Here is a 22632-nt window from a genome sequence, read left to right as displayed (position 1 = left end):
CCTTTTGGACATTTCGGGTTCCCTGTTTGGGAACCGCTGTTCTAAGGGCCAACGTCTGATGCCTGCTTTTCCCATCAGAATTTGGATTTTTTAAAAGCGTTGCTCCAGTGGGCAATGCTTGACTTGTAGGAAAGATGACCTAGTGGCGGGAAGTTCCACAGCAAAGTACAAGCGAAGATGCTTTCTGGCAGGAGTTTCCTCACAGGCCTCACATTAGCTCTGCACTTTCCTCACTTCTTTGGCAGCTTCTTTATTGGTCCCCGTTTTAGGAAACCGACGTCACCCTGCCCAAAAGCCCATAGGAGGTGGAGGGCAGGATCTGAAATACAGACATGTGGGACCAGGACTTTGAGAAGTTAGAGGCCAAACCCGGAGGAACCTCGTGGATCTCCCTGGGGATGCGGGGCAGGCATGGGAGGGAGCTCCTCACCCTGCCGGCTGTGTCTTGCACAGGCGAGGTCTTCTATGCCACATCCCCGGAGAAGTTCACCTTCCAGGAGGCGGCCAACGAGTGCCGGCGCCTGGGCGCCCGGCTGGCCACCACAGGACAGCTCTACCTGGCCTGGCAAGGCGGCATGGACGTGTGCAGCGCTGGCTGGCTGGCAGACCGCAGCGTGCGCTATCCCATCTCCAAGGCCCGGCCCAACTGCGGGGGCAACCTCCTGGGTGTGAGGACCGTCTACCTGCATGCCAACCAGACGGGCTACCCTGACCCCTCATCCCGCTACGACGCCATCTGCTACACAGGTGGGCTTGGACTGGAGGCCAGGTGGGGGATTGCGCCACTGAAATTGGGGCCCGGAGGATGAGATCTTAGAATGGGGGATTGGTTTTTACCCCCTCTAAGGGGTCACTGGGTACATGAACCCCATGTCTTAGCATCCCCCTATTTTCTCAGGTTCCTAGGGGAGCTAAGGTAGAATCACTGGAGGCTGCAGTGTAGGCAGCCCCATCTCATCAGCCCAGAATGGGGGGAAAGCATAAGATTTAGAGTCTGTTTTCTCAGGTTTGAATCACATCTCTGCCACTTGCTCCCATGCAGCCGTGGCAAAGTCAAGGCCCTGAGCCTCACTTTCCTCATCTGTCTAATGGGGAGATGGTGGTCCTGCATAGGAGATGGTGGGGCCTGACTTGAGACCATGCCCCATGGGAGGGCACTGAATATCTGCCCTTTGTAATTGAATGCACTTCGAAAGGAGGGCCAGAGTGTGACTAAAAAGAATGGCAGAAAGGTTTTGACAAGGACTTTATTTTTAAAATTTAGACTAAAACTTTTTAAAATGTGTTTATCTTGTATTTTACACACTCTAGGTTACACTTATAATTAAGTGCTAATTATTGGAGGGGAAAAAAAACAATGAATAATTTTTGGAGTTGCGTAAATTTTACGACAAAATTGGTGCTAGCACAACAACATAGCTCATTTCATGTTTGACTTCCACAGCCTGATCTCACATGAAGAGAGTTATTTGTGCAAAAATAATTAGAATTTCCCCCAAAGCCTCTCTTAACCTTTCAGTATTCCCGCCACCCTGTCTGAAGTTCTAGCATCCTCATGGCTGCCCTCTTTGTTAATTTCTCAGTGGCTAGTTTCTACCAGACCCCTGTTTGTTCATGACGGAGGCAGGCAGTTCCCTCATGGCACTTTCATTAATTCCATGAGCTCCTGCATCTTTGGCAAGATCCTTTCATTTCTCTTTGTAGCTCGTTTACACTATCCCATTCACTAGTTATAATGTCAGATGGTCAACAGGTGTTCACAAGATGGGTAAGGAAGCAACTGACTGGCATTGATCAGGAAGGGATGTTGGAGCAGGATGGTTTTACAAGCAGTGAGCTGATTGGTCGGTGTCTTGTGCTATGGTGACACTGCATTCTCTTGCTGTCTGGAAACTGTGGGCACCTCTATAATAAATACTCAAATCATTGAGGACCCTAGCAATGGGCCTAGCCAGGTGCCAGGCACACAGTAGATGCCTTCCTTCCTTATCAGGGGAGGAGGCCATCCAATGCTCATCTCCCCCAAGACAGCCCCAGGCTGAGCGCTAACGCCTGTCTCTAACCCCCGGCCCCAGGTGAAGACTTTGTGGACATCCCAGAAAATTTCTTTGGGGTGGGTGGTGAGGAGGACATCACCATCCAGACGGTGACCTGGCCTGATGTGGAGCTGCCCTTGCCCCGAAACATCACTGAGGGTGAAGCCCGAGGCAACGTGATCCTCACAGTGAAACCCGTCTTTGAGGTCTCCCCCACCACCCTGGAGCCCGAGGAGCCCTTCACTTTTGCCCCCGAAGTAGGGGCCACCGCCATCTCTGAAGCCGAGAACAGGACTGGAGAGGCCACCCGGCCCTGGGCCTTTCCCGAGGAGTCCACACCTGGCCTGGGCGCCCCCACGGCCTTCACCAGCGAGGACCTCGTCGTGCAGGTGACGGTAGCCCCAGGTGCACCCGAGGTCCCTGGGCGTCCACGACTGCCAGGGGGTAAGTGCCCACCCTTCATGGGGCTGCATCAGGGGCAGGTGGAAAGAGCTTGGCCCTGGGGGTCTTCTATACCTTCGACTTTGCCTGGGACCTGGGACCAGCCTCCCTCCTCTCACACTTGACTCTCCTCATTTGTGAAACAAGAGGGATGGACCAGACCAGTGATGCCACGCCCTTTTGCGTGTGTGGCTCTTTTGTCACAAAGCATTTCCTTCAAATGAAGTCATAGGTGGAAACCAGTGTATATATCAACAGGTAGAGGTGAAGTGAGGGGGAGAATGGGGGCTCTTCTGTCCAGGGGCCCTCCTCACCCCATCGGGCACTTCCGCAGAATAGAACCTCTTGAAATCGGCTGCACTGGGTGACCCCTGGGCCTCTCACAGCATCGACCCTCCAAGACAAGGGTCCACAAACTGTGGCCCGTGACCCAAATCCAGTCCATCCTCTGTTTTTATATGGCCCGTGACCTAAGAGTTAAGAACCTTTTTAAATACTTGAGGGGAAAATTCAAAAGAGGAAGAATATTCCGTGACATATAATGAAAATTATATAAAATTCAAATTTTGATGTCCACAAATAAAGTTCGATGGGAACAAAGTCACCCCCATTGGTAACATGTTGTCTGTGGCCATTTAGGGCTATCACGGTAGGATTAAGTAGGTGTGCAGAAACCATTTAGCCCACAAAGTCTAAAATATGTTCTGTCTGGCCCTTTCCAGAAAACGCTTGCCACCCCTCTTCTGGGATGACAGTGTTTCAGGTGCTGAATAGATGTCTGGATGACTGGGATGTCACATCACATAGAGCTCAGCTTGTCCCCAGAGGCAAGTCTGTGTACAGGAAGGACATACTGGGGTGGCCTCCATAAGGACCTTGGTGGTGTCCCCTCCTGGGGGAGGGCCAGATTGACTACCCACCATCACACCCACAATGCCTCCGAGTGAGATTTCAGCCTGAGTTACCCAGATAAATACAGTATGTCGAGCAGGAAGATTGCTTAGACGTTTTGGAATAACGCGAACAACAGCTGGATCCCAGGATTGGCCTGCGGCTGGAGAGACCCTCACTCTCTCCCCGTGGCCACCACATGGGACGTGCCAATGGACAGATGAACATCTAACACAGAACCAGACAAAAAAACAGGGGGCAGACGCAGACTGGGCATCCCCAGCTGTGACAAACTGGCCAGTCACCCAGGGAAGCGTCAAAAACAAATGTGCGTCTGAATGCAACAGGGGAGGCAGGGTACGTGGGGGCTCAAGGACAAGCTCTGTGGACCCCAACCCCTTGGGGAATCTGGCAAAAGCTATGAGCTTGCTCCCTAGAAATACACCTAGTTCACCCACACAAACTCTTGCAGCCGCTTTCAGGAAGATCACCCACCCCCTGAACCCAGGACCCTAGGCCAAGTGGAGGAAATGCAGTGGTTCTTTGATTTCTTCCTTATCCTTCTCTGTATTTTCCAAATGCTCTGTAATGATCATTTATTCTTTTTATAACAAGAGAAAATGCATTTGTTTTAAAGAGTACGGGGACAAATCAGCAGCCTGGGAGTGAGGAGTCCAGAAAGGAGGGCTGGGGAGACCCACGGCACAAGAGTCCTAGAAGGCTCTCTCAGGAACGTGGATTTCAGGAGCAGTTTGAACAAGCAGAGAGGACCAGCTTGACTAGGAATCAGATTGGGAGTAGGAAAGAAGGAGGGGATGGAGGGAGGTCATTCCTCAAGGAGCCAGGGCTCCCTCCATGCCCACAGAGCCTTGAGAACCAGGCACCATGGGCACTGGCCCTGTGGCTCCTGGTCCATACCCTGAGCCTGACCTGTCTCTCCTTCTCTCTCTCTCCTCCCTACCCAGGGGTCGTGTTCCACTACCGCCCGGGCTCCTCTCGCTACTCTCTGACCTTTGAGGAGGCACAGCAGGCCTGTCTGCGCACCGGGGCCGTCATTGCCTCCCCCGAGCAGCTCCAGGCCGCCTATGAAGCAGGCTACGAGCAGTGTGACGCCGGCTGGCTGCAGGACCAGACCGTCAGGTGACAGAGGAGCTGGGCTCCCCTCCCAGCCCAAACCCAACCATGAGAGGTCAGGCTTAGGGAGCCAGAGCCTGTGGCACCCAGCACAGAGTGGGCACCCACCACACTGCAGGCTCATTAATTCTTGGTTAATCCCTTAATTTCTCCCCCAGAACCAAGGCATATTCTGAGAGGGTGGGGATGGGCCCCAGGTGACATGAACTCCTTGGCCATTTCCCCCAAGATCCCCTCGTCAATCCCCCCAGTCCTCCCCAGCTTGATCTTTCATGCCGTGGGCTTTCTTCTGAAGCCAGGAATCCCCCAGGGGCCCCAGACCCTTCCACCCACCACACAGGGAACATGCTGCAGGAGAGGTTCCTTCCTGATTTGAATCCCACCGTTAGCAGAAGACACGCCCTGCCCGAGTTCCTGAGTGACCCACGGAGCGCACCCTGGGCTGCATCCCCAGCTGCCCAGAACAGGCCCTCATCCACCCCTCCCATCTTCCTCTGCAGATACCCCATTGTGAGCCCACGGACCCCATGTGTGGGTGACAAGGACAGCAGCCCAGGGGTCCGGACCTACGGCGTGCGGCCACCATCAGAAACCTACGATGTCTACTGCTACGTGGACAGACTCGACGGTACAGACCGCGTTCTCACATTTCAGGCTCTAGACAGGCAGAGGGCTGACAGGGAGACACAGAGGAGAGGGAATTACCATCCACCTAATCCCATCTCCACCTGGGCGGGGAGCGGGGAGGGATCCTATTTAAGAAAGAAGGCCTTCCCACCCCCTCTCTCAGGTCAGGCCCCTTTTCTCCCTCCCTGACGGTTCATGTGGATTCCCCAGCATTGCAGGGGAGCACTGGCTTCTTGAAAAAGCAATACGTTATGGATAAATGGATAAATGAATTAATTTACTTATACCAAAAAGTGTTATATAGACCTTCTGCCTCATGGAGAATCCCAGTACCCATGAACAAATAAAGGCTCTGAGAAGTCCTGCAGTAAAAAATAAAAAACAAAAAACAAAAAACCCTCTTTAACTCTGCTTAACCGAGTATCACCCAAGCTTATTTGAACACAGACCCTTTGGTCTTATTTCATTTCTTTTCATTTCAATTAAAATCACCAATTACTGTTCCAGTGAGCCTGATTTTGGAAATGCTAGTATTCTGGGAAGATTTTAACATTGCCACTCACTTGTTTTTGGGACCTGAGCAATTTACTTAACCTCTCTAGCCCTCAGTTTCCTTATCTATAAAATGGGTCTGATTTATGCTTATATCAGAGACTTTTTTGAGTATTAAATGAGATGTGCATGAAAAGTGCCTGGTATAAGCAGGTGTTTGGTAAATGTGAACTTCCTTCTCCCAAATCAGACAGGGGCCCCCAACCGTGGCTATAGGCCCCACCCCCTGCCCTCCATGAGTTCACAGGGTGGGGGTGAAGGTGAGGGTGGGGGAGGGGGCCGCAGGTCGACAGCATTCAGTGCTCAGTGGTTAAGTGCTGTGGTTTAGGGGAGCACAGGGTGCCCTAGGGAGCACCTCTTTTAGCCAGAGGAGGGAGTGCCTAAGGGTGACTGGAGAATCCTAGGAGGGAGGAAAGGAGGAGAGGTTCTTTCCATGGAGAGTGACCAACTCATCTTAGTTCAGCTGCCCTGCCCCTGGGTGAGCAGAGGCTGCTTTGGCCGTGGGCGTGGAGGGTCACACCTGCCATCTGCCTATGCCCCCAGGGGAGGTTTTCTTCGCCACACGCCTGGAGCAGTTCACCTTCCAGGAAGCGCAGGAGTTCTGTGAATCCCAAAACGCCACACTGGCCACCACGGGCCAGCTCTATGCTGCCTGGAGCCGTGGTCTGGACAAGTGCTACGCTGGCTGGCTGGCTGACGGCAGCCTCCGCTACCCCATCGTCACCCCGAGGCCTGCCTGCGGCGGGGAGAAGCCAGGCGTGAGAACTGTCTACCTCTACCCCAACCAGACAGGCCTCCTGGACCCACTGTCCCGGCACCACGCCTTCTGCTTCCGAGGTATGTGTCCTCACCTCTCCCCCAGCCCCCCTTCTGTCTCAGGAGTGACTCCCCTGGGCTCACCTCTCCTGACCTTTGTCCATCCATAACAGCAAAGAGGAAAGAGTCAGTCCCTCTGGGCAGGGGCAGCTCTGGAACTAGCATAACCTTAGGCTTTGACCCCAAGGCAAGCGCATCCTTCTAAAGTACCCCCAGAGATACACAGAGAGAAATGAGTAAAAAGTTGGGCTCTAAAATCAGACAAACTTGAATTTTAATCTTGGCTGTGCTGCTTAGTAGCTGTGTGACCTTGTGCAAGTCACTTAACCTCTCTGTTCCTCTGCTTCATCTATAAAATAGTGCTATAATAATTCCCACCTCAAAGGGTTGCTGGAAGAATTAACTGGGGTAGTACATACAAAACACTTGGCATAGTTCCTGGGACATAGTAAATGCTCAATAAATGTTACCTTTATTGTTATAAATAAGTAACACACAAAACACACACACACATATATATACATATACTGTTTTAATTTGTACACTTTTGTCAAATTTTCACCTGCTTCTAAATATTTTTGTGATGTGTTTAGTCAAATTATTATTCTTCACTAAGCACCAAAAATTCACATTTTTAATTGACCCATGCTGGATACTCAATGCCATGTTACCAGAGTTCTGAGAGTGATGTCATCACACAACTCAGTGGGCATGGCCAGGGCATGGCCAAGGCCTTGCTGTGCTCTGATTGGATGAGTTCTCACATGGTCCATGAGTCTAGATGCACTGCTGAGAATGTAGATTGCAGTAATGGCTTGTGCCATATTTTACATATGATTCATCAAATCTCAGTATATTTGTAACTTCCTATGAACCTGTAATTATTTCAAAATAAAGTCAATTTTAAAAAAACCTGAGTGTCCCAGAGTTTCCCAGACTTCCAGGGTTACCTTTTAAAACCTAATTCCAAGAAAGTTCAGTCCCACTCTGCCAACCTCAAGAAAGCCAATTCCCTCACAGAGGATTTGATGAGGCTCTTGCCCCAGTACCCCCTCCCTGCTCTGGGCATCAGAAGCCAAGCTGGTTAGCCTCCCAGTAAATTCTGAGTCATTCCATCTCCACCATCCATCTCCAACCCTCCGTAAACTCAGCCTTTTATATAACTGCCAAGAAGTTTGGCTTCCTTCCCGATCAAGCCCACTAAACCAGGACAGTTACCCCCAGTCAATGAATCCTGCCTTCACCCATCCAGTGCCAGGATGGCTTCATGCATTTCAAATAGCACTCTCCTGACTTTGATCCAGACACACTTGGAACATAATTTCTGTCCCCAAGAAAGGCAGCATCATTGCAGTACTTGAGAGCAGAGGGTCTGGCACCAGATGCTTGGGTCCAAAGGCTAGATCTGTCACTTAGAAGCCACTAACACTGGACAAGTCACTTAACTCTATGCCTTAATTTCCCTATCTGTAAGTGAGATAATGTATCTCTCTTACTTGGTTGTTGTGGGATAAAATGATTTTATATACATAATACCTTTAAACAATGCCTGGCACATATAATAGATTCTGCAAAAGAGGTGCCCCAGACCACCCTGAAATAAAGTGCTGATGGAGTGTGCATCTTGATATAGTTGAGGCAAATGACCCTTATTAATTGAGAACAAGAGCCATCTCACTGGACTGGGTGGGGGGTGGGGGGGCCGAGGACCAGTAAGGTTTGTGCGCAGGCTTGGCTTACCTCAGAATCCCCTAGTTCCCGCCAAGAAGGGCTAGCCTGGGATGAGTCGCTGGTAAGAAGGAAACCTCACCACGCACATCCCCTTTAGGTGTCTTAGCAACGCCCTTTCCAGAAGAAGAGGAGGGTAGCACACCCACAGCACGCCCTGACGTGGAGGACTGGATCATTACCCAAGTGGGGCCCGGCGTGGCTGCCGTCCCTGTGGGGGAGGAGACGACTGCAATCCGAGACTTCACCATCGAGCCAGAGAACCAGACGGAATGGGAACCCGCCTACACCCCAGCAGGCACATCTCCACTGCCAGGTCCGTGTGGCTCGGGCTCTGGGGCACGTCCTGATGCGCCACCCGCCTGTCCACCTAGGGTGTCCCCTGGGGGTGCAGAGGGGGGTGTTCTCTCCCTGGGACTTGTGCTCTGTTCCCCCAGCCAGGACACTAGCTAAGTGTGCTGCTGTGGGCAACTTCAGCCACCTTAGCAGGCCTCTAGGACCAAGCCCCAAGGGAGAGAAAGGGAGCCTTGTTCATAAAACACACCTCTCTCTCTCTCTCTCTCTCTCTCCTCACTCCCTGTCTTCCAGCTACACACCCCGAATGCCCAGCACTGTATCAATCAGAGAGCTCTCACCTACTCTGTGCTCCTGCATTTACACCCCTACTCCCTAACTTCTCAAAAACTCTCTTGGAGGAGGAGCTCCAGTAGAGGAGAAAGGGCCTGGGAGGGGGTGGCTGTGGGCAATCTGACTGTGACCTGTGTCCTTGCCTTGCCCCTCCTCGCACGTCCTTCTTCTGGGCCAGGCATCCCCAGTCAGAACTTCCTGAGCGACATCTGCCATGATTAAATCAGGTGGGACTTGATGGGATGAAATCCGCAGACCCCAAACCCTGCTGGAAAAAGTGTTTTGTAGCCATAATGTTTGGGAAATGCTGGCTTATAGGAAGATTAACAGGTTTCCCCCACTGCAGACCTTCTCAGAGCCTTGGATATGCTCACATGCACTGTAAGGCAGGGCAATATATTCAATGTGTGCCAAGTGAATCTGATCACCGGGTCTTTTTTTCCACAGAGCATTTTTAACATGGCCCGTTTGGGGTAAGGCTGAATTAAAGCAATGCACAGTAACCTCTGTGCACCTAGTAGAGTCATTTTGCCCAGGGGTACATGCATTTGAAAAAAGAAATATATCAAAGCTTCCCAGTCACTCAGTCAGGGCACAGTTCCAGAGCAATTTAGCCATGCCAAGCACTCTTCTGGGTGCTGGAAATACAAAACCAGAAGATAAAGGTGCATTAGTGGAGCAGGTGGGATTCTAACCCAGAGACCTCACCCAGCAGCCACACCAGCTCAAGGCCCCTTCCTCACCCTTCACCAGGACAGGAATAACCAAGTCCTCTCTGGCATAAGTGTGTGGCTTGGCACAGGACTCGGGCAGCCACTAACGGGAGTTATCCATGGGAGGGACTCCAATGGCCCCATGAAAATGTTTTCCAGTATTTCTTCAGTTCCCCACCACCTCATTGATTTGAGCCATATCAGGGAACCATCTCTACTGCTGTTAACTCTGTGTCTTTTTCTTTAAGTTGACTTGCTTTTGGAAAGAAACCTAGGTTTATTCAAAGAGAAATGTTATAGCATATCTGTAAGTGACTATTTTCTGATATGTGGTGTGTGTATATGTATATATGTGTGTGTGTATATGTATCTCCATCTAAAATCCTCTCTCATGCCACCACTGCTATACAGAACTCCTCACCCCCTCCAGGATTCTCTTTAAGTAAGAGTCGTCTGTAAACCTGCCCCCTGGGACCCAGCACCCTCTGTGCTCAGGTTCTCTGCCTGGGAAATTAGCCCCCAAATACGTGCAAGGTACAATCCCAGCTAGTTATTTTTAAATTCCAAAGGAAACAAGACAGAAAGGAAATGATGTGACCATGATTATTTAGGATGATGGTATTTTCTTTTTCTCTCTATTTTCCAAATCCTTGGTAATAGGGCTCTCAGAATTGAAAAAATTGATGTATTTTTGTAAACATCACCTGGCCCTTTCAGCCTCAGAGGGATGGGTTCCAATGAACAATTCTCACTTTCAAGGAGTATTAGCATGGTAGGGAGAGCTTATCAAAACACACTGTGCCCCGTCCCACCCCAGAATTCCTAATCCAGTGGAGCTAGGGTAAGATCTGAGAATTTCTTTTTTGTCGCGCTCCCAGGTGGTGCTGGTGCTGATGGTCTGGAGACCACACTTTAAAAATCATAGTTTTAGATAAATGAGGTGATAATGTAGAAGTACTTGAAAGGAGACCTTGACTGCCTTCTGGGGCAGCCAGTCTCCCACATTCTGTGACTTGTGTGAATGGCGCCACCTAGAGTCTCATGAAGCACAGCCTGAGGGTGGCGGGGAGTTTCCTGGTCCCAATCCTTCCCTATAGGCTGTGTGAGGTTCCATTAGAAAATGTTTGGACACGTCTCTGAACTCTTGAGAGAAAGGTTGTACTGTGGAAGGAATGGAGTTAAGCTTCTCTGCATGAGCTTAAAATGGGGCAGAGTTACTAAATCCACGCCTCATCTTTCTTCTTCCTTTCCTCCAGGGATCCCTCCAACGTGGCCTCCCACTAGTGCGGCAACAGAGGAGAGAACAGAAGGCCCTTCTGCAACGGAAGTGCCCTCAGCCTCGGAGGAGCCATTGCCCTCAGAAAAGCCTTTGCCCTCAGAGAAGCCGTTCCCCTCAGAGGAGCCGTTCCCCACAGAGAAGCCACTCCCCTCAGAGGAACCATTCCCCTCAGAGAAGCCGTTCCCCACAGAGAAGCCATTCCCCTCAGAGAAGCCGTTCCCCTCAGAGGAACCATTCCCCTCAGAGAAGCCATTCCCTTCAGAGGAGCCGTTCCCCTCAGAGAAGCCATTCCCCTCAGAGGAGCCGTTCCCCTCAGAGAAGCCGTTCCCCTCAGAGGAACCATCCACACTTTCAGCCCCAGTGCCCAGCAGGACTGAACTGCCAGGCTTTGGGGAGGCATCCAGGGCACCTGAAGTCAGTGGAGAAATTTCAGGAGAGCCCTCTGGGGAAAGTGCAAGTGGACTGCCCTCTGAAGACCTTGACTCCAGTGGGCTCATCCCTACAGTGGGCTCAGGCCTGCCTGTGGAAAGCGGACTGGCTTCAGGGGATGAAGATAGAATTATGTGGACCAGCGCTCCTAAAGTTGACAGATTGCCCTCTGGTGAGGTCCCAGAGGGTTCTGTTTCTGGAGTAGAGGAGCCCAGCGGACTTCCTTCTGCAGAAGGCCCAGAAGTCTCTGTCTCCGGAGTAGAGGAGCCCAGCGGACTTCCTTCTGCAGAAGGCCCAGAAGTCTCTGTCTCCGGAGTAGAGGAGCCCAGCGGACTTCCTTCTGCAGAAGGCCCAGAAGTCTCTGTCTCCGGACTAGAGGAGCCCAGCGGACTTCCTTCTGCAGAAGGCCCAGAAGTCTCTGTCTCCGGACTAGAGGAGCCCAGCGGACTTCCTTCTGCAGAAGGCCCAGAAGTCTCTGTCTCCGGAGTAGAGGAGCCCAGCGGACTTCCTTCTGCAGAAGGCCCAGAAGTCTCTGTCTCCGGACTAGAGGAGCCCAGCGGACTTCCTTCTGCAGAAGGCCCAGAAGTCTCTGTCTCCGGAGTAGAGGAGCCCAGCGGACTTCCTTCTGCAGAAGGCCCAGAAGTCTCTGTCTCCGGACTAGAGGAGCCCAGCGGACTTCCTTCTGCAGAAGGCCCAGAAGTCTCTGTCTCCGGAGTAGAGGAGCCCAGCGGACTTCCTTCTGCAGAAGGCCCAGAAGTCTCTGTCTCCGGAGTAGAGGAGCCCAGCGGACTTCCTTCTGCAGAAGGCCCAGAAGTCTCTGTCTCCGGAGTAGAGGAGCCCAGCGGACTTCCTTCTGCAGAAGGCCCAGAAGTCTCTGTCTCCGGAGTAGAGGAGCCCAGCGGACTTCCTTCTGCAGAAGGCCCAGAAGTCTCTGTCTCCGGAGTAGAGGAGCCCAGCGGACTTCCTTCTGCAGAAGGCCCAGAAGTCTCTGTCTCCGGACTAGAGGAGCCCAGCGGACTTCCTTCTGCAGAAGGCCCAGAAGTCTCTGTCTCCGGAGTAGAGGAGCCCAGCGGACTTCCTTCTGCAGAAGGCCCAGAAGTCTCTGTCTCCGGAGTAGAGGAGCCCAGCGGACTTCCTTCTGCAGAAGGCCCAGAAGTCTCTGTCTCCGGACTAGAGGAGCCCAGCGGACTTCCTTCTGCAGAAGGCCCAGAAGTCTCTGTCTCCGGAGTAGAGGAGCCCAGCGGACTTCCTTCTGCAGAAGGCCCAGAAGTCTCTGTCTCCGGACTAGAGGAGCCCAGCGGACTTCCTTCTGCAGAAGGCCCAGAAGTCTCTGTCTCCGGAGTAGAGGAGCTCAGTGGACTTCCTTCTGGAAGAGAAGGTCTAGAGACTTTTGCCTCTGGAGTAGAGGACCTCAGTAAACTTCGTTCTGGAGGTGAGGATCATCTAGAGACCTCTGCTTCTGGCGTAGGGGACCTTAGTGGACTTCCTTCTGGAAGGGAAGGCCTGGAGATCTCTGTTTCTGGAGCTGAGGATCTTAGTGGGTTGATTTCTGGAAAAGAAGACTTGGTTGGGTCAGCTTCTGGCGACTTGGACCTTGGCAGAATACCTTCTGGAACTCTAGGAAGTGGGCAAGCTCCAGAAACAAGTGGCCTTCCCTCTGGAGTTAGTGGTGAGTATTCTGGGGTGGACCTTGGAAGTGGTCCATCCTCTGGCCTTCCTGACTTCAGTGGACTTCCATCTGGGTTCCCAACTGTCTCCCTAGTGGACACTACATTGGTGGAAGTGGTCACAGCCACCACAGCAGGTGAACTAGAAGGAAGGGGAACCATTGGCATCAGTGGTGCTGGAGAAACATCTGGGCTGCCCTTTACTGAATTGGACATAAGTGGGGGAGCAAGCGGACTCTCTTCAGGAGCTGAACTCCGTGGCCAGGCATCTGGGTCTCCTGACATCAGTGGGGAAACATCTGGACTCTTTGATGTCAGTGGACAGCCATCAGGGTTTCCTGGGGAAACATCTGGCGTGACTGACTTTAGCGGACTGCCCTCCGGACAACCAGAAATCAGTGGAGAAGCTTCTGGAGTTCTTTCTGGCATTGGTCCACCATTTGGCATAACCGACCTGAGTGGAGAAACATCCGGGATCCCTGATCTCAGCGGGCAGCCATCAGGGTTGCCAGGGTTCAGTGGGACAACACCTGGAATCCCTGACCTGGTTTCCAGTGCCATGAGTGGCAGTGGTGAACCTTCTGGCATTACATTCGTGGACACCAGTTTGGTTGAAGTGACTCCAACTACATTTAAAGAAGAAGAAGGTTTAGGGTCTGTGGAACTCAGTGGCCTCCCTTCAGGAGATGCAGATCTCTCAGGCACATCTGGGATAGTGGATGTCAGTGGACTATCTTCTGGAGCAATTGACTCCAATGGGTTTACACCCCAGCCTCCAGAATTCAGTGGCCTGCCAAGCAGAGTAGCTGAGGTCAGTGGAGAACCCTCTGGAGCTGAGAGTGGGAGCAGCTTGCCCTCCGGAGCATATGACGGCAGTGGACTTCCATCTGGTTTCCCCACTGTCTCTCTTGTAGACAGAACTTTGGTGGAATCTGTAACCCAGGCTCCAACAGCCCAAGAAGCAGGAGAAGGGCCTTCGGGCATTTTGGAACTTAGCGGTGTCCCTTCTGGAGCACCAGACGTGTCTGGAGACCATTCAGGATTTTTGGACCTAAGTGGACTTCAGTCTGGGCTGATAGAGCCCAGTGGAGAGCCATCAAGTACTCCGTACTTTAGTGGGGACTTTTCCAGCACCACGGATGCAAGTGGAGAATCCTTTGCAGCCACGAGCACCAGTGGGGAGGCCTCAGGACTTCCAGAAGTTACTTTAATAACTTCTGAGTTTGTGGAGGGTGTTACTGAACCAACTGTTTCCCAGGAACTGGGCCAAAGACCCCCTGTAACATACACCCCTCAGCTTTTTGAGTCTAGTGGAGAAGCCTCTGCATCTGGGGGTGCACCAAGGTTCCCTGGGCCTGGCGTAGAAGCGTCACCAGTCCCAGAATCTAACAGCGAGACATCTGCCTATCCTGAGCCCGAAGTGGGAGCATCTGCTGCCCCCGAGGCCAGCGGAGGCACTTCTGCGTCCCCTGATCTGAGTGAAACCACCTCTGCCTCCCATGGAGCTGATCTGGAGGGAGCCTCAGGCCTGGGAGTGAGCGGCAGCCCCTCAGCCTTTGAGGAAGGCCCCAGGGAGGGCTCAGCCATCCGGGAAGTGAGTGGAGAGTCAGCCACCACCTATGATGTGAGCACAGAGGCATCGGGCTCACCTTCGCCCACTCCCGTGACTTCTGGAGACAGGACTGAAATCAGCGGAGACCTGTCTGGCCACACCTCGGGGTTGGATGTTGTCATCAGCACCACCATCCCAGAAGCTGAGTGGACTCAGCAGACCCAGCGCCCTGCAGAGGCGCACCTAGAAGTCGAGTCCTCAAGCCCCGTGCACTCAGGAGAAGAGACCCAAACGGCCGAAACGGCCATCTCCCCAACTGATGCCTCCATCCCAGCCTCTCCAGGAGGGACAGATGAATCAGCAGGTATTGTTGAGATTATTTTCCTTTAAATGGGTTTGGGTAGTTCAGGCTGTAGCATGGTAGCAAGCAGTATCAATTCAAGTTCTGAGCACAGCTCCACCACAGATGAGCTGTGCAGCCTCAGGCAATTTCTTAACCTCTCTGAGCCTCATCCGTAGAATGGGACTAGTACCAGGAAAGATTACGCAAGATATAAATATGTAGAGAACAGGCATCATACTTTGCACACAGTACACACTTGTAGTTTCGTGATGTTATTACTACAGTGGAGTTACATCACACGAACACTTACATGTGAATTCAACTATCTGTACTTGGCACAGGAAGCGCTATTTAGATAGTGCTGGAAATTCTGCTCGTGACCCTTTCCCATGGAGTGAGTGAATGAATGTGCTGATGCCATTTATGCCCCAATATTTACTTTGTGCAGGGTTAAAACCTGCACAGTTCAAGGAACTACGAAGCATCATTTTGGCTGTGTCCTGCCTTTAGACCCTGCATCCCCACCCTCACCCTGTGCAAGTGACTCCTCTGCACTGTAGTGATGGCCTCACCTTGACACAAACCTGGCACTGGGCAGCAGAAGCTGATGATTTTCCTTTGCTTTTTGCCTTGGGATCCTCTACCTTCCCCCTGTGTACCGAGGGACGTTTCCCAGTCAGAGAGCTCCCCGCTCCCAGATGCTGGCGCTCAGGAGGGACAGAGTGCCCAGAATCGTGTTGACCCAGAAGTAGCCTTTTGGGCTTCTGGAGCCTCAGATCCCACCCTGGAGGTCTTGGAGGCTGCACTGTACCCCAGGCAGCTACATTCTTGATGCTCAGCCTCTCCCTGGGGGTTGCAGCCCCCGCCAGGTCCTGCGCCGAGGAGCCCTGCGGTGCTGGGACCTGCCAGGAGACGGAGGGACATGCCATATGCCTGTGCCCCCCTGGCCACATTGGCAAGCACTGCGACATAGGTAAGATCCTCATCGGCCGTGGGGGGTGCAGGCAGAGGGGTCAGGAGGAGGCGACCGAGGTCACCGAGGCACAGGCTTCTCACGCTGGGGAGGAGAGGATACAGTGACGTGTTGGGGTCGCAGCCACAGGATAAACACGGCACACTTTCTAGGGGGTCTGTTCTACACGGCAGTTTGGAGAAAAAGTCAACTAATTACACTGAAAAGTAGTTCTTTTTTTTTGTCAAGCCAATGATTGTTTTATGAGTAGAATGCAAAATGTGCTTGAATTTTGAAGAGAAAACTTGAGACTTCAAAGAAATGTTGAGCTAGGGTGTGTATTGAGAAGACCCGTCACACCCCACGGTCACCTGGTGGGGGCTGTCTTGCATCATGCAGGGTGGACCCCACGAGGAAAGCCTCTATGGTCCCCTCCATGCTTGTGTCTGAATCGGGTTTGGGTCCCCTTCTTGCCCTGAAGGAGATGACACAGACAGAACTTGTGCCTCTCAGCTCCAGGATTCACGGCTGCAGGTCAGCGGTGACCCAGCACTGCCCCACCCCTGGGCACCCACCACTCTGGGGCCTCTGTTTGCCCAAGCAGCTCGTGGAATGAGCGAGGAGCCTGGGGGATCCTCTGATGGGAGGTGGCCCCGCAAACAAGATGATTAGAATCTACCCGTCGCTCCCTGAATACCTTGAGGCCTGGTGGCCGTAAGGACATTTCAGCTCATTCCCATCACCACCCTTGAGGAAAGAAAGGCCTTCTTCCGTTCCCTCCAAGCTCAGGTGCTTGGGTTAGCTCTCCGCACCCTTACCCCCGCCTCTGTCTGAAGTTGGGCATCAAAGCCTTTCATAAAAGGGCCTCATTCCTAGGACACAGGCAAAATACCTTTACATCATACACAAAGAAGAATTCTGTGTTTATAGATATTAATATACATGCAAAATAATACCTCATATATACTCATCATAGAAATATGCTGTATAATTGGCACTTACACAGGAAATAAGCATGTGTATATAAACAGGCACTAGGGTGGATATCTATTCATTCTCTCCCCATTTGGGGTCAGCCTCTGTCCACATGTGGGGGCCATGACTGGGAACACTTTGGGCCTCTGTGGCCAGAGAGGGTGGGCTGTCCTAGGAAGGTCCCAGCCCTTCTACCGAAGGGACAAGGTTTCCACTAAGCCATAGTGGCCCCAAGGGTCGTAGACACACCCCTCTGTCATCTAACCCCAAGGGGAAGGCAGAGCACAGCCTCTGTCCCGGGAGGGGCCACCCCCTGTGAAAACTTGGGAAGACCGTGTGCACTTTCTAGCACAGAGTCTTCAGTGGGCAGTGGGAGCGGCTCTGTCTGTCCCGTGAGCAGCGCCCCTGGTGGACATCGTGCCAGGTGTGCAGACACTTCCCGCCCTGGGTCTGAGTGTGCAGGTGAAGAGCAGCAGGGTGCCCGTCTTGGGTGAAGTGTTGTGGAGCTCAGCTCTGTCAGCCAGCTCAGCCTGGGTCAGCAAAGAACAGACTCAGAGCCCAACAGGACTTCCGGGGTGGGGGCGGCCTCCAGGACCAGAAACCCCTTGCCCTCTTTTAGTCTTTTCTGACACCTCTCTCCATTCTTAGCAACTCCGTCCCTAACCTGATACTTGAAGAAAAAATGTAGCACTGGTATCAGAAGTCACACAGCAAGGCGCGTGTCCTGGCACCTCTGAAATTAGAAGTAGGTGACAATGGACCTTAACTAATCCGCTATAAGGACAGCCTTTCTCTAATCGTGTATATTTCCAAAGGGCTTTCTTTCCCACAGTTTCTTCCCAGGCAGCTCTGGGAATCATCCCCATTTGAAAGTGCAGCACGGAGAGGTTAAGTGATTTGCCTAACTCCACTGAGCACATCCAATCAAAAATTGAGGTCTTTGCTGTTTAACACAATTGGCTGAATAAGAAACCGTCTCTTGAACATAACAACCAGTTGTTGGTCTTAAAGAGCTAGAAACTGGACTTCCGGGGAACCAGAATGAAGAGCAGCTGTAGAATGGGAGTTGATCCAACTGGCCACTCGCAGACAAAGGTAGTGGTTCTCAGCTTTAAAAGATTCTGATAGGTGGGTCCCACCCCTACGGATTCTGATTGGAATGGTCCTGTGGCCTTGGCACTGGGGTTTTTTAAACTCCCAGGTGACTCCAGTATGCAGGCAGAGATGAGAGACACTGCTGTGAGGATTAAGATCATCTGTGTACATCTGAACAGTTCCCCTTCCCCATCTCTCCTGCCACTGATTACGAAAAGCTTTGTCATTTCTAAAAAGCAAGTGGTAAGAGTTATCCGTGAGCCAAATCTGGGGTCTCATTGTCCATGACTCAACCCTGGGCTCCCAAGTCACTCCTGTTCAATTTAGCTCAAGACTTGGTGCTTCCAAAAGTACTGCAGATGGTATCCAGTATCCACAATGACCCACCTGTCATGTGGCTCTAGAACCAAGAACCACAGGTTGTTAAAAGACCATATACGTCAGTGTCATCTTCTTCAGTGTTCCACAAGCAAGTTCTTCATAAATTATTAAACTCTTTACATCAAAATAAATGTTTAATGAACACTCGGATTCTTTAGCAATTAAAAGCAGGACTGAGGACTTCCCTGGAAGTCCAGTGGTTAAGATTCTGTGCTTACCACCACAAGGGGCGTGGGTTCAGTCCCTGGTCGGGGAACTAAGATTCCGCAAGCCGCACAGCGCGGCCAAAAAAAATAAATAAGGCAGGACTATCCTATTCAGATCCACTTAAAAAGCAGAAGCATCCTCCCCACCTCCATTGCTAATAATACAGTATTTCCTGTGAGGATTAGAGGTCTAATTCTGAGGTTTCAATCCTGGCTTCTCCTTAGAAACACCTGGGATGCTTTTAAAACGCACCATACCTGGGCCCCACCCTGAGCTGTTCTATTTCACTTGGTCTGGAGAGGGACTCTGGTGGTGTTGGTAATTTTTTTTTTAATCTAAAGATTAACTACCACAGTGATTCTAACAGGCAGCTAGTTGAGAAATCAGATCTCACATCCAATTTCCCCGCAATCACTGGCGTTGCCTGGATTTCTCTAAACTCCTTGGTTAGAAGGGCATGAGTTTAAAGTTTAATCAGCCTCTTTTCTGTTTTACTGACAGTTTTTACTTTGTGGACTTGGGATTCTGATCTATGATCTGACACTGTCTCTTCCCCTAGTGGGGTGATGTTTGAATTCCAGTGAAACGTTATCCCTGGGAGGTGGGGGAAATGCTTTCCCAGCAAGTGAAAATACAGGGTTACAAGTGAAAATACAAATTACACCTTCTCGACTTGACTTAACCAAGAAGTCCATGGGCCGATTTTAACAGGCAACTAATTGAATTTAAGAAGCAAGATATTAAAGTTACATTCAAGACCAACCTTTAAAAACATAAAAAACCTTAAAAATAAATAAATAAAAAAATAAAAATAAAAATATAAAAACCTTGATAGTATAAATAACTATAGCATACTTTTAATTTAATCATACTTGTTTTTAAAGCAAATTGGAACAGATAAATATACTCTTATAATCCTTCTATCAATTGTGATACACCAGAAAGCAAGTGTATGCATTCAGTTTTTGTTCCTCCTGATTGAGCCTGGGTCTTTGCAGGATGCAGAGCATCTATTGCACTGAAAAATTGTCTCTGTGCTTCTTGAGGGGATTTCACCCCATCCTTGTCCAGGAAAGTCATGTCCAGGGTCACCACGTACAGCTGCACAGGTTGTGAACTGAACCACTTTGGTTGGGTATCACTTGAGTAAAAGCACCTGCTATCACTTCATTCCTTTTCTATGAACAAAATAAGCTCTAACTTGGAATTCCTGGGCTCTGACCCAGGCAATAGCTGGACAAGACCTATTCAGAGTGGAGGCCTGAAGTCTCCAATTCAGACACCAAAGTGATTATTTGCAAGTATCTTTGTTTCCCTCACCTTTACTGGGGTTCTCAGTTATTTTCTCCCTTAAGTTAGAGATAAAACTAGAGGGCCTTGTTCAGGAACAAACCTTTTGGTTAGAGTAGTGAGAAGGGAACTCAAAGTCCCTGCTCCGTGATGACTGTTGAGCCCTTGGCTGGGGCAGCAGAAATGGTAATGAGATGCTGAGATCCAGGAATCCAGTGTCTCTGTCTCCCCACGTGGAACAGAGACACATCTTTCATCCTCATGGTCTAATTCTCTCCTCCATTTCCTCCACTCTGTCTTCCCTACTTACCAGCATGGGCAGGCCACTTCATTTGTTTTCTTATCTGTAAAATGTCCCAGTGACGTCCATGCTATAAGGCCGCAGGGAGGATAAGTGTGTATGAGACACAGTATCCGGCTCAGAGGATTCTTGGGGGATATTGGCTCCCCCTCTTTCCTCTCTTCCTTCATACAGTCTGTCCATTGCCCAAAGCCCTTCCCATCCTCCATCTGCTATCACCTTGTCTGGGTCCCTACTGTACAGCAGGGCCCAGCCCAACTCTTCTCATAGTCCCAGAAAACAAGCAATGTTCTAGTTGCCTTAACAGAAAGTGGTGGGCGAATCAGGGCCAGAGTGGCTCTTCCAGCCAGAGGAAGGGGAGAGGACGCACCACGGGCCTGAGTGGCTAAAGAGAAGGCCTCACACAGGATGCTCAGCCCTCCCCCTACGATGAAGGCTTCTAAGCTGCCCTAGTGCCACTCACAGGCTCTGTGGTCTTCAGGATTATGGTCCTTCCCTCCCTCCTCCTCTGTGAATCCAGGGCCCTGAATAAAACAGCTTCTGAGACCAGAAACCTGGTTCCTTGAGTTTCAGTCCCTGCAAACGTCTCAGATTCTGTGTCCTGTCCAAACACCAAAGGAAAACAACACTGTCCTGGACCGCAGGCCGCCTGGGGGCGCGTGATGTGAAATAAGCCTCTGGGACCACCGGAAGCCACCTGGCCTGAGCTCCCTTGGGGCCGCCACCCTCGCGCCCTCTCCCACATGGGCTGGCCGGTGGCCCCAGGGTTGACGTCCGACGCTTCTCCCCGTGGGCCCCTCCTGTCCCCTGCTCTGTACAACTGCTTTAGCGCCTACGTCTGCTTAATACCCCCTTGCCCAGTGCTTCCCACCTCCCATAATGACGCTAATGGACGGAAGACAACCATAGCTTTTATGAAGCAGGAGAACCTCCCCCAGCTTCCGCCCACTGGCCTGACCTATTGCTGCTACTGCTGCTGCTGGGAATCCTGGTGCATGCTGGGAATCCAAGTGCATGCGGGGATTTCAGTCCGTTCCTCCATGCATTTGGGGTTTGCTTGGAACAGTTTCAAACTTGGAACTGTTGATTTCTAGCCCATGGTGTACACTCCCTGAAATGAAGTTAAGAACTTCGTGGGAAGAGAGACATATCTGAGGACATGAGGCTTTCAGGCCTCCCATTGCACAAACCCAACTCTGGTCTAATAACATCGGCTATGCACTTGTGAAAAGGATCCAGAAGAAAGTGCTTTCATCTTCTTATTAGAGGACTGACTTTAGGTGTGGTCTGTTCTTAGAAGAGGTAAGAACTAAGTCCTGGAACACATTTAGGAAGCTGCCTACGTGGAGACCGCCCATAGACACGTTAGATTGCATGAAGGTTGTATGAACACAGCTGTACACATCATGCTGCCCTATAAGCCAATGGAACCCATTCATTCCAGAATTTTATTAATCCTCTTGGAAGAAGAGCTTCACAATACCTTATATCATGTTCCCAGAGGAAGTAACCCAGCAGGTGCCTTTGGAGAACGAATATGAAGAGAGTAGAAGGATCCTCTAGGTCTCTGGCTTCTCTGAAAGATGCAGAAAGACCAGATTAGGAGTTTCAGTTCTCATCTTGGCTAATGGATGATAATTTGAGGCAAAGGCCAATGACTTACCAATATAAGTCCCACAAAGAAGCTGGATCACAAAGAACATCTTGGACCAGAAGAACAGAAGGGAAGAAGAGTCTTCTGGGGAACAGAGGCTGATGGGGACCTGCTGGTATCCCAGGCTGGTGCTGGTGGTGGCCACTTACTAAGTGCCTTGCCGGCTTCAAACACTGGTCTCCCACTGGCCAGGATGCAGCCTTTCTAGAAATCCTGACTCATTGGAGATGTTCATGATCTGAGGCCTTCTCCCGAAGCTGGAAGGAGATTACATGGCGAAATATCAGGCTGGCTTTCTGTCCCATCCCCCAAGTTTACAATGTTGGCTTCATCTTTATAAGAGACTCTAGAATTGTATTTACGGAAGACAGAGAAGGCATCTGCAACCACAAGGGGAAAAAAATGTAATGAGTCTCATGTGAATATCCCGCAAGGCCATTTTCTCATAATCCTATAGTCTTCGAACCACTTCTAGCTTGTTTGTTCTAGTACTGCACGGCCTTGTCCTCTTTCCTTGGCTCATAACTACAGAAGAAGCTAGGAAAAGAAAGAGCTCTAACCAAGCTTCAAGAACTTGAATTCCAGTGTCCTTGCTCACCGCCATGTTCAGAGCCAGTTCAGACCCCAAGGTCTCTTGAAATAGTCACAAGAGAAGACCTCTTGGAGGAACTCCAAGCTCACTCTCACAATAGACGTTTGCCTTCAGAAGCACCAGAACTCTTCACCCACTGGGAAACCTTGCTCCCATGCTCCAAGCTTGCCAATCAAGAATCACACACATCCAAGAAAACCCTTGCTGGATCTTTGGCTCAGCGCTCCAAGATGGCGGCAGCAGCAGCAGCAGCAACAGTTCTTAGGAAATCCAGCCACCCCCCCAGGGCTCTGGAGAGCAGCAGGGCTGGCCACCCATAAAGGAGCTGCCATGCGATTGTGAAGCTGGCG

The 22632-nt window shown here is 51.1% G+C and overlaps 1 protein-coding gene across 1 annotated transcript in view; it reads left to right on the top strand.

Annotated features, from left to right (window-relative positions):
* ACAN (aggrecan) overlaps positions 1–22632 on the top strand; it is a 35053-nt gene that overhangs the window by 5794 nt on the left and 6627 nt on the right. Inside the window, exons 5-13 of the mRNA XM_057722525.1 lie at positions 454–747; positions 2076–2480; positions 4334–4508; positions 5003–5130; positions 6225–6518; positions 8326–8541; positions 10822–10892; positions 11055–11679; positions 11848–14856. Of these exons, the coding sequence (XP_057578508.1) occupies positions 454–747; positions 2076–2480; positions 4334–4508; positions 5003–5130; positions 6225–6518; positions 8326–8541; positions 10822–10892; positions 11055–11679; positions 11848–14856 (5217 nt within the window). The remainder of the gene's footprint in view (positions 1–453; positions 748–2075; positions 2481–4333; positions 4509–5002; positions 5131–6224; positions 6519–8325; positions 8542–10821; positions 10893–11054; positions 11680–11847; positions 14857–22632) is intronic.

Source organism: Hippopotamus amphibius, chromosome 2, assembly GCF_030028045.1.
Source record: "Hippopotamus amphibius kiboko isolate mHipAmp2 chromosome 2, mHipAmp2.hap2, whole genome shotgun sequence".
Taxonomy (NCBI): domain Eukaryota; kingdom Metazoa; phylum Chordata; class Mammalia; order Artiodactyla; family Hippopotamidae; genus Hippopotamus; species Hippopotamus amphibius.
The sequence above is the reverse complement of the archived record's forward strand: the minus strand, read 5'-3'. Positions and strand labels throughout refer to the sequence as shown.